The following is an 18,177-nucleotide window of genomic DNA, read 5'->3' as shown; positions in this document are numbered from 1 at the left end:
CTCTGTCAAAGAACCACTACTTATATTTCTGAACAACTATTGCACTCATTATGACAATACCCAAATTGTTTTCTCCTGTTTTCCATTTGTGCCACATATTTTTTCAGAGGAACTCTAAAAAAGTGGTCCTTACCTGCTGCTGCTGCATTCCCAATAGCTTGCAATGTTGAACGGCCACTGCCAGATTTCCTGATGCCTCCAGTGCCATCCGATGCTTGATTTTCAATATTGTTCTCCACTCTGGCCATTTCTCGTACAGCCTCTTGGTAGCGCTCCATAAAAACCAATTCGCCATAGCAAGGTGAAGTATCAAGATTAAACATCAAAGCCACCTTTTAAAAATAACAATAAATGTCATTACAGAGTGTCAAAAAAAAGTTTTAAAAGGTCAAAGAGCTTTAGGGATTTTTAAAGGAAATGAGGGAATAAAACAGATGCTTTAACTGAAAAATATGCACTAAAAGCAGGCTAAAATAGTCACTTTCTCTTTCCTGAAAGTGTAAAAAATTGGGCCTTAGAGACATCTTCAGCCTTTTTTTTTTTTTTTTTTTTTAATGTTCAGCTATTATTCGCTGTAAGAATGGAGATGAATTAATTTTCATTTCCTGTATCTTTCATAATCACATTTCAATTTACTGTGTTGCAAGGGAAATTTAGCAAGTTAGGCCTATGAAATAAACTATTTTAAACAAATTCTTTTTCAGCAAGGAGTATCTTCTAGAGATTTAAAGACAATAGATGAGCATAGCTGTACAAATTCCTAATAGCCAACCAACAAGAGAACGCAAACCAAGCTTGAATTTGTTATTATTAGCAATACTGAGATTTGGAGTAAAAAAAACAGACAAAATGCTTCTTGATCCTTTAAGTAGGGAAAATATGAAGTGGCCTACTTGACGTCAGACAGAACTAAGAAACTGAACAGCAGCCTCCTAGTCTGGTGCAATGACTGAAACTGTATCAACTGCTTCAATATTTCTATCTGAAACTCAGTAAGGTCACTGCTTTTTGCAAAAGATGCAATTGCTGATACTTCAAGATATTTTTCAGAGCATCAGCCCAAAAGCCACACACAGAAAGGTAGCTGTGAGAGAATAAAGAGCTACAGATGTGCAGGTTGTCAGTTTCAAGTATCTCTGCCTATTTTCAGTACTGTTAATTTTATCCTCAAAATGTATCACCTTCAAATAAATGCATTCATCACTTTGGCTCCATTTTGGGTAAGGAATACATTTCTCATGCTCCTACTGAGCTTAAAAGTAGCAGACAGTCATGATTTTGATTCACTGATTAAAGCTTCCTCGTGTGGTTTCACATGAGTTCCTCACGTTATTCATTTTGCTGAAAGACTCAGCTTGGCCAGCTCCAATCAAACATTTTCATGCTTTGAGAACATAGGCATTTTTACACAATGGGATAAAAAAAAAAAAACAGCATCCTTGGTACAATAGGAGCATCTTTGCTCCTTTCGCTTGCTTCTACTGCGGTAGTGACCCCTTCATTTGGAATGAAGATGCTTCAGCCTGTGCTTGCTAACATGGAAGGAGCAGAACTTCAGTCATCTTAACCACAAATACAAATAGCAAATCAGATTTTAATTTGCACAAAATACATGCAACTCACTTACCTGATGGGCTTCCACAAAGTTTCCTCTCAAAACACAAGAAATTAATAGTGATTCTGGTGGGGAAAGCATCATAGGTATCAGGGGGTTTTGCTGCTGTGGTCTCGCCCTGCTTTCCAAATTACTTGAGCCAGACACATTACTGGTACTTCCCTCTGTAAGACAATTAATTAATCAGTATGTTAGTATGGAAAAACATTTCACCTGTAAGAGCCAGCTAAGAGGTAAGGGCACTTCACATATATAACACAAAAATATAGGTGCAGATAAAGAGGACAACATATACACCTTGTTCAAAATTCTTGTAAGATTTATTTCCCTGTTTGGTCAGAACCTTCAGTTTGCATCTCATGCAGATGTAACCCTTCAGCAGCTATATAACACAGATGCAATACTAAGGCACTGGTTCAGTATTGATAAAGGAAGGAGTCTTAAGTACCTGACCTATTAATATCAAACTGGTATGCCTAAGCTTCTTTTCAGTTACATTACCACTATTCTATTAGCTTTTTTTGATGGTATGCACATCACTACGTTTCATACTGTTTCCTGCAAGCCAAAAATACCAAGGAAAAAAAAGTTTTCCTATTCCAGAAGAGCTATTTAGTATTCTAATTAGAAAAAGTCAACTAAAAATGGGAAATCTTTCCATTTCTGAAATTGATAAGTTCTAATTCTGTCCTGCACAGAGCAGTAATTCACACTGACCAGTCAGGTGAGTATTTCATCATGGCACATCAACAAGACAAAGGAGCACTACTTTTGTGGCTTAATACCTGAGGTACTGGTGCTTAGCTCGCTACTTGTACTTTCCAATGATGGACTGAAAGTTCCCTCTTTCCCATCTAAAATGGAAACAAATCAAAATCAGCACATGAAATGCACTTTGTCTAGACAAGGTGATTTAAATTTATTGCAAACGACAGATTAGGCAACTGCAAGAGATCTTGAGAAGTATCTCACAAGAGATACCAGTGATGCCTATGATAAACGCAAAAACTGCTCATTTTAAGAAAACACTAGGCAAGAGACTATTTTGGGGTGGCCCAGTGATGAATGACAGATACTTTAACGCTTCTTATTTTGAAACATCTGACCCACAAACCAGACATACATTTTAAAGGCTAAATATAAAAAGCATGAGGAACCAAGCTTTCTCTTACAGCTGTCAATGAACCTTCAAGTCACGAAGGTTCCTGTGAATTTGTACCCTAGATACGACTGCAGTATGAATGAAACTATAGCAAACAGTCATTGGATATAGTGGAGGAAGGGAAGAATTGGTCCTGTTATTGCAAGGTTCTCCTCTGCCCTCCTCTGGATACATATTAAAGAATTTATTTTCTTATCTGAATTTAAAACAACATATCTTTTAGTTGTACAGGTGAGCTTCAGGGAAGCAACCCAATCCAAGTGGAACTGGAGTAAGACACTTCAAATTAGTTAGAAAACTACAGAAAATAAATCAAATAAATTAACCTCTTTACTTCTCTAACCTCTCTCTGCTCAAGTCTGGTTGCATTCAGCTGTAAACTCAGCAAAATGACCTGCAATTCAGAGACATTTTCTCCTAGTCACTTTTTCAACTCACCTGTTTTGTACCTTTGAGACCTGCTTCGCTTCTTAAAGCTGTTGGACCTAATTGAAGAGCTAAATCTCCGGGAAGATGCAAGCTGATGTTCTGTAAAAGAACACAAAAAAAAAAAACAAAAAAAAAAAAACAAACATTACCAAGTAGCTGGACTGCCCACAAACACAGTTAACTGAAAGTGCCTATTCAAAGCCTACCTGCATTCCTGTTACTCATCACCACCTTGTATCGCCAGTGAGCTTCAGAAAGGTATTTGGAAAACTGTGACACGCGACTCCCAAAGCCATCTCTGCTCGCAGAAAGGTTCAAGCACTCAACAAGCTCCAGCTCTTCACGAAGCACATTACTGGAGTCCCATGGGAGAGAACTCTGAATTTCTTCCAGATGGTTGAGGAGCAATGTGAGGAAGGCATCCATGGCTACATCATCCACTAAAAATCCAGTGACACTACTGGTGAAGTGTTTTAGATCCAGATAGCTCAGCCTAGAGGCCTCACAGCTTTTACCATGCAATTCTGAGTCAGGAAGATCTCGGGGATCTGAGTGGACTGTCCGAGCAGCTAACAGATGACTCTCTGACTTCTTTTCAGCCTTTATTAGGTGCTGTGGACTTTCAGAAGCAGAAGACCGCCTACTGATACCGCTTTCTACACTCACTGTACAACTCTTTTTATCAAGATCATCATCCTCTGCATAGTCCTCAGGTAGAAAATTCTCACTATGGAGGTCACTGTAAGAAACAAAAAGCAAGGAGAAGATGTTCTCCAGAACCTCCAGGCGCAGAGGAGCAGGAACACTCTTTAAGAACTGGTGACACTTCGCAAGGTACTGAGGAAATGCTGAGGAGCAATCTGTACATGTAAAAACAAAAATAAAGAACACTTACAACACTTCCCAGGAATTCTTTCTTCCTATCTTTTCTAAGGAAATTCTTGAAGATGCAACTGCCCAATAGCTCAAAGCCCATCATTCCTCCACACATCAAGTACATATATGTTCAACATTTTATATTTTTTAAAAAGATAGTGTGCCTCCTCACTCTCAACTGCACCAATCACCACCATGTCCAACAACATTCAAACTCAGATTACACCCATTTTAGCTGTACACAAAAACAACACACAGGTTTTGGGAAACTGATTTTCTGGGAAATCACAAGCTCTTACAAAATTATCCCCCCCAGAAACATCCTGTATCTAATACAATTTTCTTTTTGCATTATGTTTTAATCCAATTACTTCAAATGTTTCAGAACGCAGATCCGTGTTCTATCCATATCTATCATTACTAGAGATAACAGCACCTCACAGAAATGCCATTACACTTGTTTGCAAAGCAGCCACAGCCCACCAAATAGAAAGATAAGCTGTACTCTTAAGTGATGATTCAAAACTCAGCAAATGGAGAAGCGCAAGCTACTGAATCTGAGAAAGCAAGCCAATCACCTGCTGGTTCTGCAGAAGTTGTGTCTTCAGGGCTATCACCAAGAAGGCTGTGTATGCAATCTTTGCACTGGGAATGCTTATGTGAATTCACACAGAGAGCATAGATCGCATACTTCATGGCGCAAAACGCTCGAAAGAGTGCCAGGTTGCGTTGCTGACTTAGGGTGTTAGGGAGTGGTGCCGCTGTGGAAGAAAATAAGGTTGGTGAGGGCATAGAAGGTTAAGAAAACAACAGAAAAAAAAGTTTGTTTGTTCTTTTTCTCCCCACTGTTCCCACACAGCAACACTTTCCTGGACTTTATTCCCCAGTGCCACTTCCCTCCCAGCTTTTCTCTACCTCACAGTTATTTATCAACATTAAAAAATAAAAATCTGCAAGTTTGTGTTGCAGGACTTAGCTACAGCACAGAATGATGAAAATCTGTTCATAAGTCTCATTAGGAGTAAGTGGTTAAGCTGCACTGCTGCCTTTACAACACAGAAGGAATCCTGTCTGGTTCCAACATGTAAGAGCTTTGTGTTCTATCACACAATAGATAAGCAGAGAGACAGTGAGACTGGCTATGACTGTGGCGAGATCAGAGTGCCACCACTTCTCAAATCTGTACTAACAAACAGATACTGCATTTTGATTCTATCCACAATGTCTGGCCATATTTACCTCACATAACCTGCCATTGATTAAACAAAAAAGCACAGTCCCATAGTTGTCTTCGCACAGTTATGATGTGCATCTTAGAGAAGTACTACACCCGCTCCCTTCCCCTTTTTATTTTTTGGAGAAAATGAGTGTACTGTGTCATTGTCACATGCCAGAGGCACGGTCCCTTCTAATTACAGCAGACCACCAAAGCTGTAAACAATGTACAAGTCACATCGTCATGCCCTTCACACGGGAACATAATATAAAGTCATATTTTCTGTTCTGCTGGCTTTAGATGAATCAAACTACCACGTATTACATTAGGGCTAGAATCCACTATCCTCCACTCTTATATGGGGGATAAATTGCACTTCTGCCTACTGTCAACGCAGAGGAAGCATTCACAAAGCATTTTAACTAGAGACTGGTTTGATATACTGGTAATGTCCCAATTCATATGCTAAGACTGGATAGCATTACCTAAAAAATGTTTCAGTACTGCCCTCCACAAGGCTTAAGCATGGTCTCAAATGAAAGCATCAGCCTGAGCTCTTCTGAAAACTACTGAACAGCCGAGACAAAGCCCTGAGCGCTCAAGCAGTTTAAAACTCATTATTCGCTAGCACTGCAATTCTAAATAGCAGCAGTGATGGAAACCATCATACAGACAGCAGGCAGAACTCAGAAAACACCCAAATATGAGTCCTTCTCAGAGCCCACCCGGACAGAGCAATGCGACAATGCACCAGCAGATCTCCACTGTTCTGGAGCACCTGAAAACCTCTCAACATCACCGTCCTAAAGAGGACTTCAGGCAGGCAAAGCCACAGGTCTGATAGACACAGGTTAAAGCAAGATGCTAGTTGGACATACTGTTAAGACATACACTGGTAATCAAATGCAAATTTAATACATTTTTGCCTGCCACATGGAAACACACAGATGCACTCCATCCAAGTCAGTATCTGCATCTAAATCAGCCCTTTTCCTCGCAACAATACTGAAAAAATAGCCTGCAACTGTAAGCACTTGCCTTTCCTATCCCAGAAATACTAACATCGTATTCTTGAATTCTGTAACTCATGTAGAAATTTCTTTTGTTACTGAGACTGATCACACACAAACTAGTCTTATGCACTAATCTGGAGAACAGAGGGTCTCTGTCAGGGAGTGTAGTGATAAGACATGAAGTGATGTCTTTAAACTAAAGGAGGGCAGATTTAGATTAGATGTTAGGAGGAAATCCTTCACTAAGTGCTGAGGCACTGGAACAGGTTACCAGAGAAGCTGTGGATGCCCCATCCCTGGAGATGTTCAAGGCCAGGCTCGATGAGGCTTTGGGCAAGCCAGTTTGGTGGGAGGTGTCTCTGCCCATGGCAGCAGGGTTGGAACTGGGTGGTCTTTAAGGTCCCTTCCAACCCAAACCATTCTGTGATTCTATGATCTGAAGGGTGCCTGCATACAGCTGTGAAATGGTTTCACTGCTTCAGTTTCACTACTGCAGCTAACAGATGTGTGTTAAAAGAGGAAGAAGGGAAAGAGAGAGGGGTGAGGAGAGAAAGGTGTTAGCACTATCAAGTCAGAAAAATCTAAACTTCAAGATTTCAATCCTCCCTTTAAAATTCAAAATACATAATTTTAAAGGAAATTCTATTAAACTGTTTACAGAACTATCTGAATTTTACTGAAAAGAGAGGAAGAATTTGTCTTCTGTTCACCAGTTCCGTAAATTAAAGTGATCTGAAAAAAAGAAGAGAAACCACACTGTAGCTTATTTGCTAGTCATGCAGCCCCCAGAAGATCGACAGGTCTGCCTCTTCCTGTTGTTGAAAGATTTTTGACAGAAAAGAATAAGCTGCAATCAAACAAGCGTACAAGAACAGCCACTTCTAAGTGAACTAACGTGCTTGGTAATCTCAAATAATTTTAGGAACCAAAATGGGACATGGTAAATGGGAGAAACAAGAAAAGAGTGATGTAAAGACAGACTGTAGTTAAGCCTTACGAATTTTAACATTAAAGTAGATTTGCTACGATTTAATGTTAAAATGGGAAAAAAAAAACCACCATTTTGTATACTTTCAAAGTGAAGATGTTACAGTATAAGATACTGCCAGTTTCATTTGCTTGTTGGTTTTACATTGAAGTGCACAGATAGCTGAAATCCAAAATACACTTACTGATCCAGCTAAGGGATCCAGTTATACAATATGTAAGTGACAGCGAACAACACAGAAGATAGTTTTAGAATTAACTCAGTGTAAAGCAACAAGAGGAAGACCATTAAATATCTTTTCTAAAACGAACTGGTAGGAAGTATGAATGCATTCTGAGCATGTGTGAAGTCTTGATAGAGACTTGAAAAGACTCTTTCAGAGCTCTATCCTTGCAAGATCAAAAGAGATCTCACAACTCCTTTGGAGACAATTTAGTCTCCAAAAGAATTCTAAAGTAATTTCCACATGCTCTCTAGTTTTCTTCCACAAAAGAACTGATAAACAGTATCTTCCCTATTCACACAAGTAGGTCAAAAGAACAGACTCTTCCTGGCAGAAATACTGATACATCAAGTATGTGCTGCTCAGGGGTTTTCCTGTGTTCTCATTATCCTCCGCATTTACCCTGCAACTGTTGGTCTCTAGCAGGAACTTTCTGAAGCAGCTCAATAACATCCTCTTCATTCAGTGTAAGAAGATTAGTGAGGTGATGAAGAGAGTACACTGCAGTGTGGCAATCTAGACTGTGCAAGTGTTGCAAAAGAACCTTCCTTGGGATAGTAATACTGCAAGAGAACAAACAAAGAGGTGGCACACAGATTTAGATCTTTCAGCCGTGATTCGAGATATATCCCCCCTCTAATTCAGATTTAACAAAACTACAGCATTTAAAGTAAAACAAATAGTGTAAGTAATGCCCACAACACACTTAAAAGCTTGCAATAAGCTGTCATGAGATTATTTGCCAAAAATCACAGAGTACAGTTTCTATTTGCATTCATAAATTGACTAATAGGCAGCTTTTGCAAGATCGTTTGGAAGAAAGTTCTTCTGTTTTACCTGTTTTGCTGTATGCACCATTCAAGAACTTCCACTTGAGACCAGAGCCCATCGCAGAAATCTTTTAGTACTGAATCATTGCACAGATCCTAAATGGAAAGACAAACAAAAGAATCCCTTTACAACAAATCCTCTTGTCAAACAGCAGTACCAAGCCTTTGTGACAGATGTGGTGTTCACAAGACTCCTTAATCTCAGGGATAACTTTCAGGTGCAGAAAATTCCCAGTTTTATTACAAAGGCAGCAAAATCTAAGATCCATTATGAAGGAGCATCAAAATCAGCCTCCACTCCATCTACAAATCATGGAAAGGTGTCTACATCCCTTTTCAAGGTTAGCTTTCAAAAATAAAACTCATGATTTTTAAAACAGACTTTAACCTCTAGAACTAACTGCAGAACCGATGATGTACTGGGTAGCAGACACTTCTCCTTTCCAGGCGTTCTTCTACTACGATGCCTACCTATTAAAACTAGATCCAAGACTTCCACTTTGCAGAGGCTGCTGAACAGACATTCCATGGTAACTTGCTTAAGGCAATACTAGACTAGATCTGCCCCAAGGACCCAGCAGCACAGGGCTCCCTGTCTCACCACATCTGTCACTCAAGCCACTTGCCTGTAGGCAGACATCACCTGAGCTACAACTACGTGCCCAGAGTTAGAACCAACAGTCTTCTCTGAAGAGAAAGAAGACTCCCAAATAAAGTGGATCCTTCACTCATAGCTCCTGTGATTGATCACCTTACTTTGAGAATGACTCTGGGAAGTTTCCAAGCTCCCCAGTTACTTAACATGTTAATTGTGACTAGAATTAATCACTATCCACTGAGCAAAATGACATTGATCAAACACCCCCTGGCTCTTTTTAAAATTAGTCAAAGACTGTTACTGACATTTTCTCTCTTATGTGAGCAGCAAAGGGCTGAACAGCTCACATAAGATGAACTTTCACAATCACCTGCAAAATCATACTCCCATCATGGCTGAGGAGTAAGAAGAAAGGCAATTTGGCATTATCTATGCCAAACTAACATATTAGTTTAAGTTCCCTTCTGAGAAAGATTAAAATGCTCACTGGAAACTCCCTGTTTTATATCTTTGTTTAAAGAAAAACTGTTGTTTAAACAAAAATATTCAGGTTCTCACAATTTGAGGTTGTGGCTTTTTCTTCTTGCAAACCAGAAAAATAAAAAAAAAAGTCAGGAACTAACAACCTAAGCAAACAAATTGTATTTACTGGATTCAGATCAGGCCATTGCCACCTGCTTTCTGCTGGCTACCTGGGTTTTGTGAAGAGTCCATAGCAATGCTTTTGCTGATTCCAAGCTTTGACAGTGAGTCCATCCTAGCAACACCAAGAGGCGGCTAAGGGGGTTGAATTCTCTCCGCAATAAGCTGCTCAGGCCTGAGAAGTCTTCTCTTTTCAGTAAAGTTAACGCTGTCACCTAGAAAACAAAACAAGAAACATTTATCTTTTCAAAATGCAGAGATTCGTAATGCTTGCTTGGCAGGTTATGTAAGTGAGGAGACATTTCAACATTAGTTTCACTATAATGGTGAAGCACTGTATCTGGAACTTTCCTGAACTTGTATTTTTACAAGCCACCACAATACTCTTCAGTAAAAATTAAAAAATAAAAACGTAATTTCAAATGTAAACTATAGAACCAACTCACAATCCTTCACTATGTTACCATTAGGATCTTTCTGTGGAACGTGTCTATGCCAAGGGCATTATGTAAGAAACTTGACTGAGCAGGTTGTCTAGAAATGGAACTACGTTTAACCTAAAAAAATTAAAGTCACATTAAAACAGTGACCACCTACCGGGATTCTATTTTTTCCATGTAGATACATTCAAAATAATTAGATAGATACATTAGGTAGATACATTCAAATAATTTAAATCATACCAGAATATCTTCTGCCAGAACTTCATGGTCTTTACACTACTAAGTTTCACCTTGCCAACTCCTGAATATCACTGCCCCAGCTACAAGCATTAAAAAATGCAACCAAAATGCAAAGCAACCAGTTCAAGGCCACAGGATAAATCATCAGGCACATTCACCAAAAGTGCAAGTAGAACACAGCACTTCTCAAGTCCTAAAGATCTAATCTTCAGTCGTCGTGCAGATAAGCTTTCCAAAAATCACATCAAACTCTTTAAGTTCATCATACAGCTAGAAGTAGCAGAGTTATCACCAGTTATCTTCTTGTTCCTAAAACTCATTGATCCTCCTAAGTACTATCTAAATAAACACACCTCTGTGCATCACCAAGATATGGTCAATACAAGGACAGACTTCAGCTGCCACTGGGATTCCCCCTTAATGGTTTTATGGCCATACCAGAATCTGTTCCAGAAAGTGCTTGCTGCTGCTCAAACAGTAAAAATATGCAGTCTTCCAGGAAGCAACCTCTTTGGGATCCGAGAACAAGTTCATCATGGTTCGCTCTGTATCCAGCTGCTCTGATGAACCTAAAAAACATTATCAGATTACCTTACAATGCAGAGGGGTACCTTGGAAATAAGGTTGTTAATTTAAACTGAAAAATCCTTAGCATTTCCTTGAATACTAACGAGTTGTTATATATAAACAGTTCAGACTCCCAGATACTGTTACTGGATAATGACAAATCCAAGCAAATAAATGTGATAGAAAAGAAATAGGACAGATAGGAAACCTGACAGTTGTTAACCTCACGGAAGCCTGTTCAGTGCATGGGTTGTTTGCATTAGCTCAGTTCACACTGCATTTCTTTCTCCCCTCATCCTCATGTTATCTGGATGTTGCATGAATTCTCACTTCTATGCAGAGACACTGTGCTGCTTTACAGGGCAGCAAGGACTCATCCACCACAGCAACTTCTCAGATCTGTACAAAGTACAAATTCAGCTATTCTCAGTAAGAGCAAATGCGTTCACATCTCCATTTCTCTACCCCATGGGGAAACCCTAACTGTGATTACCACCAGAAATGGCAGGCTGCCACACCATGCCAGCCTGAACTTCCCTTCAGCAATCCCTGTGAGTGAAAGGAAATTAATTGGCCTGAAGAAAAACATCCTCCAATACTGATGACTCTGAGCTGGAGCTGAACCAATAAGAATTTTACATCCAAGTGGAAAGTCAGTTTCCAGTTACAAGCAAGACCTTCAGCAGGAAAAACACAGAGCAATTAATAGAGTAAAATAAGGGGTGATAAAGGAAACATTCACACAAAAAGGCAGCAAAGACCACAGAAACATAAGCACCCTGGTTTTCCTATGCCAGACCCTTGCTTTTAGTCATTTTAGCATCACCTTTTGCAAGACTCTATGGCTTGTTAAGGTACCTTTTATCAAGAGAAGTGCCCAATTCCTTGACAACTTACCTGTCTAATGCCTAACCAGGTCTGTTACACAAGAAATGAAAACAAACAAAAAAAGGTAAAACAAACCTTTTCCTGTTGATTTTGACACTAGGAATTTTTCTCTTGTCCTTTCTATGAGAACACTGCTATATAGGTTTAACAGGCCGTGGCTCTGTTTCCTCAGCATACAGCTTAGGAGCTTCTCCTCCCTCAGCGGGCTTCCCTCAGCCCAGCACACATCCAAGAGCTCCCTGAACAGGTGTCGTACTTCATCACTCTGATGCTCCATCTCAAAAGTCACCATACTGAGAGCAGAATAAATAGTATCTACTAGTTCTCTTTGATCTACTTCTGAAATCTCAGAACTGCACTGAAGCCTCTGCAGAGATTTCAAGGAGTCGCGAAGAAATTCAACAAAGATGTTTTGTAGAGAAGAATATTGTTGGAGTGAGGAGCCGCGTGTCCCTTGTTCCTCCTGGAAGAACTCCAGCAGGGCTTGTGCCCTCTGTGGAGCCCGTAACAAAAGCTTCCGAAGAGCTGAAACAACATCCAAACTGAATCTATGAGAACAGCCATCTCTCCTTTTCCTGTCAGCAGTGTGCTTGTTCAGGGTGCATTCAAATGCTTCAAACAGCTCCTGGCAGGAAAAGAAAGGAATATACCTTTCAGACTTCATAAGTGATATTATTATTTTCTACAAATAGAAGAAACATGAAAGCCAGAAGTTAAATCAATCTGGAAACATCAAATTACCTAGGAAAACCATTAAATATGGTCTACCTTGTCCAGTATACCCCATAGAAGACTGGATATGCCAGAATACACAACAAAATGTAAGCAATCCTATAACATACAACTACACTACACTGGCCAGGTGCTCATAAGTAAGTTGACACCCATTCCTTAGTTCACACAAGCAGCTCCTATGGGATGGCTGATGCACTACCCTATTCTATATCTCTTAACAATATACTAATGTGTCTGTATCTTCCTAGGTCAGTAAGAACATGATGATTTACTATCCAGGCTTTTTTTTTTTTTTAATCCTGCTTTCCTTGATTCATATAATCTACCTACCTACTGCACTGTCCTCATTATCACTAATTTTTCAAACTTGGCTTCTGAATCTGTTGGCCATTTTGAACCGTCTTGCTGCCTTCTCTCTTATGCAACACTAATTTTTCTTGCTAATAGAAGCAATCCTACAGTTCTAGAACTAGGCAGTGGAAGACAAACAAGCAGGAACAATTAGCACTCCCAAGGAGGGTTAGTAAGGCAAGGGACAACTCAACCATTATACTTTCTAGTTAGCAACAGCTGAAAAGCAATTAAGCAGCACTTTTGTCATTTCTGTAACTGTGTGTGCTACCCTCACCTGGAAGAGGCATCTCAGGGAATATGGAGAGGAGAGGTGGTTGGCGTGTATAGAAATGAGAGGATTGGAAGACAACTTCCAATTGGACCACAATCTCCTTTTCTTTATTTGCTGGATTAAAATGTAACTCTACCTACTGTCATGTCTCTGAAAGACATTGTGATGAAGAGATGAGGTTGATGAATCTCGTATTTCTCTGCAACTCTGCAGATAGTGGTGCAATCTTTCATCTAATCTGATCTGGACTCTAGACGGTAACATGCACCAAATTCATCAGTCATCAGTAGACTTTAAACAGATTTGTTTTAATCAACAGTCAAGTTTACCTTGCTTGCTTGCTTGCTTTCATCCTGTAAGTGTTAATTCTGCATCCTTACAGAAATATTGACTGCCTCTTCCTTATTCATATTAAGGAGCTCCAAATAGCCTCTGAAAGTAAGTTTTAATTTTCCTCTTAGAAAAACTCTTCGACGAGTTAGAACCTGTGTAACTGGACGTGACATCCGAGGCCACTTCAGACACCACATCAGGTTGCAACCAACATCATATTAAGACAGCTCCACAGTTAGAAACTTTCCTGATTTTCTGCCCTACACTTGCTTTTGATATTACTCTATTTTTGCATGTTTCAATGTGTTTCTCAAGTAGAGCAGTCTGTAAGTAACAATAATGGAAAAATGGCTTCTGGATCTCAGTCGTACCAATCAGCAAACAATATCACTAAAAACAGTACAGCACTCAAAACCTTCCAGGGAGAGGGTGGGAAGGTGCAGAGGTGATGGAAACTAATATTTTAGGAGAAGGAAAAAAGCAAATAGACATACATTTCAAAGGCACTTGCTGACTACGGTTTCTTTTGGCTCACAGTGGGCTTTGTGATTACTGACATCTACAGATGTCAGACTGTGACAAGTAGCTGGCATCAGTACTGAAGTGTGTTAGGAAGACCAAGAAGAAAAGCTTGTTCCTTGCCTGTCAACAGCTTCCTCTCTAACCAGAGAAATCATTTTCAGATACACTGGATTAAGTTAAAACAGGGAGTTGAATTACAGTCTCTTTCAGTAGCCTAAAAGATTAATAACACATTCATATCTCATGGAAAGAAGGCCGCTGAAAGCATCACCTTTGATTCCCCAAACTGACAGTTTGGCTTTCTGCATATCTAGTGAGAAGAAGGGCACGCTAAGCAGCTAACCTTTAGGACTTCCTCAGAGACATCTTTCTGCAATTCTTCCAAGAACAATAAAAATTCAGTTTCTCTCCGAAGAGTAACTGGAACAGTTTTCTGAAACAACATAAAAGAATGGGGAAGATGTTAACCAGTATAACATTTATGTATCTGTGTTATCATAGCTGAATCTTAGCTATTGCATCAACTTTTTGAGGCAGACAAATCTCTCTCTGAAGGTATCTAATTCTCATTTGAAGACTACTGCATATCTAGAATCTGCTGCTGCAACAGTGGATTCCACAGAAATCAGAGACAAACATAACTTTGGAAACAGAGAAAAATGACACTTCTGCAGGAATTACAATCCCATCAATTAAAGACAGCTTTCACTAAAATAGAGAAGAAAAAGTGCAAGTCTAAGTAGTGACAAAGATGAATGAATTATAAAAAAAAAAAAAAAAAGATTATACGACCCAGTATACCAATTTTAAAAGTAATCTAGGAAAAAAGACTCTCTCTTTTACTAGTGAAGCAGGTCACACCAGTCATTCTGAAAACAGCAATAGAGCAAGCACAAGTTATACTCCTTCAGCCTCTAAAGCTTATAAAGAATTGTCTGATGCCTGAACTACTTCATTATTATGGTAAGAAAGGTGCTACAAAAATGCAGAAGTTGATAAACTCGTGCTTTCCAATTACAGAAATGCTCGATGCTAAAGAGGCTACTTCTGTTACCTAAAAAAAATAAAAATAAAAAAAATCCCTACTTTTTCTCCAGCATGCACAAGAGAAAGCAACTTTCAAAGATTAACAGTTGTTTCTTGACAAGTTTGTTAAAATGATGGACATCTCCAGCTACCCTGAGAACTTAGTTCCGTGAACATCAGGAAAACTAAGCAAATATTTCACACTTGGAAATCAGCTACAGCCAACTTTTGTACCTGATTCCTTGCAAGCCATTTTTCCAACACAAGAAGCCAAAGCCATGCCGTTCTCCAGGGGCTGCAATTCTGTCCACATCTACAAAAGCCATAAGCATACATATCGGATTACACAACATTCTGCCCATCTCTTAGATCCTGGAAAACACTGTCAGAGCTTATTTGGATTTATATATTTCTTTGTGCATGGTAAAAAAAAAAAAAAAAAATACGGATGACTAAATCTTTGAAGAAAAGTCATACAAGGTAAGAACAGAGAAAACATAATATTTGTACTACTTATACATTAACTTAATGATTTCTGCTCTGCAAATAAATGCTTTTGGATCTGTGAAATACGAACAACTATTGCCACAGGTCTTTCCTTCAAAACACTGAAATTTATCTGTGGTCTAAAGTTCACTCTGTAGAGACCTCTTTCAGCACTTCAGCAGATTTCTCTGCAATCTGACTGCTTGCCAAACTCTGTTTCCTGTTCTGTCTAGTTCTATCCCCCAAATTGAAACAAACTTATGTCACAGTAACACAAGTGTAGCTCTTTTATCCAAATTAAAATTAACCTATTGTACTAATCCATCAATCAAACAACAACAACAAAAAAATCACACTTCTAATTTCCCTATGCTTTTCACGTGCTCCCATTCTTACACACACATTCCAAAACCTAAACTGTCCAGGAACACATTCAGTATTGTGAAAGGAACTAGGAAAAAGCAGAAGACAGTTCATCGGCCTTTAAAAATCTCAGCAGTGCTAACTAATGCCTTTAGATGCGTTAGTCCAGCTATGAAGGACAAAAAGAAACAAATATGTTTATGTCTCACATGATCATCCTCTAGACTGCCCTAAGTCCTAGAATCTTTACCAGTGTTGCACAAATCTTCATGTGAGATGCAATCATCTACTTGGAGAGGGGGGAGCAGCACTGAGCTTTAACCTTCCCCTTGAACGCCAGTGTTCCCTGGAGTGCTAGAAAGCCACCCTTCAGACGCAACTACTGAAGGGCGGAAATCAAAAATAACCACGCACAAGCAAAACTAAATGCTGTTTCAAAATCCTGGGTAAGCAGAGTAAGAAATTAATAGCATACTCTGAATTTTTTAGTTTGAATTCTTAGAGATCGGGAGGTCTTTCAAGAACTGGAAACATGAGGGTATTTTAAACAATTACAGTGCTGATCTTGGTGGTTCATTTCTAAATCAACTGAAGCCCAGCATCAGGGGAGTATAATTTCAGATGTTCCTTCCTATCCTTCAGTAAAATCCGACAAAGTCAGTTCTGAAGAGTTCTCCGGTAGTTTTTAGCTTTAAGCTCGTATCACCTCGCTATCTCAGTACCTCAGCAGGCTGAGCAGCCCGCCCAGTGCCCGGGCTGCGCTCAGGTGTCCCTGCCCAGGTGCCTGCCTGCACCCCGGCACACAAACCATTGACATTCCCCGCATCCCACCGGCCTCGCACAGGCCCCCCTAGCTACCTGCTGCTCCCCAGCTCCCACGACCCACAGACGGAGCCCCCGGCTTACCTGACGGCCGCGGGACAGGCCACGAGCGCCCGCAGCACCGCCTCCACCTGCTGGGGGCCGCCGGCGGGGCAGCGGCAGAGCTGTGGCAGGCAGGCCTGAGCGAGCCCCCAGCCGCCCCGCCGCACGCAGCGGCAGAAAAACCCCAGCAGCCGCTCCTGGGACGCCGCCTCCTCGCGGCCGAAGGGATGCATCCCCCCCGCGGCCGCGGCACCTGGGCGGGAGACACACGCCGGAGAGGAGCCGTGAGGAGCGGAGCCCACCCCGCATCACCTCACCCATCCCATCCCACCCCACCCCACCCCAAACGTCCCCTTCACGCCGAGCGGGCAGCGGGGGCTTCCCCGCCGCCCCCCAGGCTGACGAGGCAGGGAGCGGGGCCGCCCGCCTCACCTGGCGGCGCCGGGCTCTACCGCAGCGCGGCCCCGCTCCTGCCCGCCCCGGCCCTCGCCGCCGCCATCTTGGGCGCCGCCTCAGCTGGCCGCGCCGCCGGGCGGGCGGGCGCGCGCCCATTGGCCGGGCCGGGGCAGAATGTAAATAAGCCGCCATCTTTCTTTGGGGAGCCTGACGCCGCCGGGAGGGTCCGGGCAGCGCGGGCCACGCCCCCTCCCGTGACCACGCCCGCACGCCCGCCTCTCGTGTTTCTCCGGCCGCTCGTGGCTCTGATTAGCTGCCGCGCGAAGCTCCGCCCCCCTCCTGAGCGCGGGCTCCTGACGGGCAGCGCTGAGGGGATGGGGGGGGCTCTGGGCGCGCTCTGTGCCTGTGTGTGTCGTGTACACCTGCACACAGTATTTACGTCTGTATGCACACAAATATGAGAAAGAGGTATATATATATATATATATGTATATCTATACAGAGCGTAAATTTATATATATACAGAGCGTATATATATATACAGAGCGTATATATATACAGAGCGTAAATACTGCAATTTGTCTTCATAAGCACATCACAGAGTCCCAGAATATACATGTAAACATATATATGATTTGATACCATTTCTGTCCTCTCTCAAAGGGTTGAATACATAGCATATACCCCTATGAAAAGAGAATGGGAGAGAGAGGTATACATGCAGAGGTATATTCACATGTGTATATATATATTTACCCCTCGCGTATGTTTATACACTTACATGTATATCCCGCTTTCTATAAAGGTGATATGACATATGTATATACACATCCCTTTAAGAATGGAGGGAAGAGGCTTAAAAATGTATTTTATAAAAAGACACAATGCTTAAATGCATTAAATGCATGTAAATAAATAAATGCAGTGTCTTGTACATGCGTGCATTACTGTGTTCCTCTAAGGCGCACGCCCGGCCCCCCGATGCAGGGCGGCAGGGTGCCGCAGGGGCTCCCCACCCTCTCACCCACACAGCCTGGGTGTTTCTGAGCATCCCAGGGGGACACGAGGGGCACAACCAGGCATGGGGGCCGTGACTC

The 18,177-nt window shown here is 41.2% G+C and overlaps 1 protein-coding gene across 4 annotated transcripts in view; it reads right to left on the bottom strand.

Annotated features, from left to right (window-relative positions):
• Positions 1 to 17,251, bottom strand: part of ZFYVE26 (zinc finger FYVE-type containing 26) — a 45,995-nt gene extending 28,744 nt beyond the window's left edge. For all 4 annotated transcript variants that reach the window (XM_084519447.1, XM_084519448.1, XM_084519449.1 and 1 more), the window contains exons 1-15: positions 17,117 to 17,251; positions 16,727 to 16,937; positions 15,206 to 15,284; positions 14,289 to 14,378; positions 11,806 to 12,355; positions 10,714 to 10,844; positions 9,643 to 9,807; positions 8,360 to 8,448; positions 7,925 to 8,085; positions 4,661 to 4,843; positions 3,413 to 4,066; positions 3,216 to 3,305; positions 2,401 to 2,469; positions 1,628 to 1,779; positions 134 to 332 (exon numbers count right to left, since the gene is read on the bottom strand). In XM_084519447.1, the coding sequence (XP_084375573.1) occupies positions 134 to 332; positions 1,628 to 1,779; positions 2,401 to 2,469; positions 3,216 to 3,305; positions 3,413 to 4,066; positions 4,661 to 4,843; positions 7,925 to 8,085; positions 8,360 to 8,448; positions 9,643 to 9,807; positions 10,714 to 10,844; positions 11,806 to 12,355; positions 14,289 to 14,378; positions 15,206 to 15,284; positions 16,727 to 16,917 (2,803 nt within the window). In that variant the 5' untranslated portion in view covers positions 16,918 to 16,937; positions 17,117 to 17,251. The remainder of the gene's footprint in view (positions 1 to 133; positions 333 to 1,627; positions 1,780 to 2,400; positions 2,470 to 3,215; positions 3,306 to 3,412; positions 4,067 to 4,660; positions 4,844 to 7,924; positions 8,086 to 8,359; positions 8,449 to 9,642; positions 9,808 to 10,713; positions 10,845 to 11,805; positions 12,356 to 14,288; positions 14,379 to 15,205; positions 15,285 to 16,726; positions 16,938 to 17,116) is intronic.
• Positions 17,252 to 18,177: the final 926 nt, after the last annotated feature.

Source organism: Aythya ferina (genome assembly GCF_964211825.1).
Source record: "Aythya ferina genome assembly, chromosome: 5".
Classification (NCBI taxonomy): Eukaryota; Metazoa; Chordata; class Aves; order Anseriformes; family Anatidae; genus Aythya; species Aythya ferina.
This window is presented reverse-complemented; position numbering and strand designations above follow the sequence as displayed.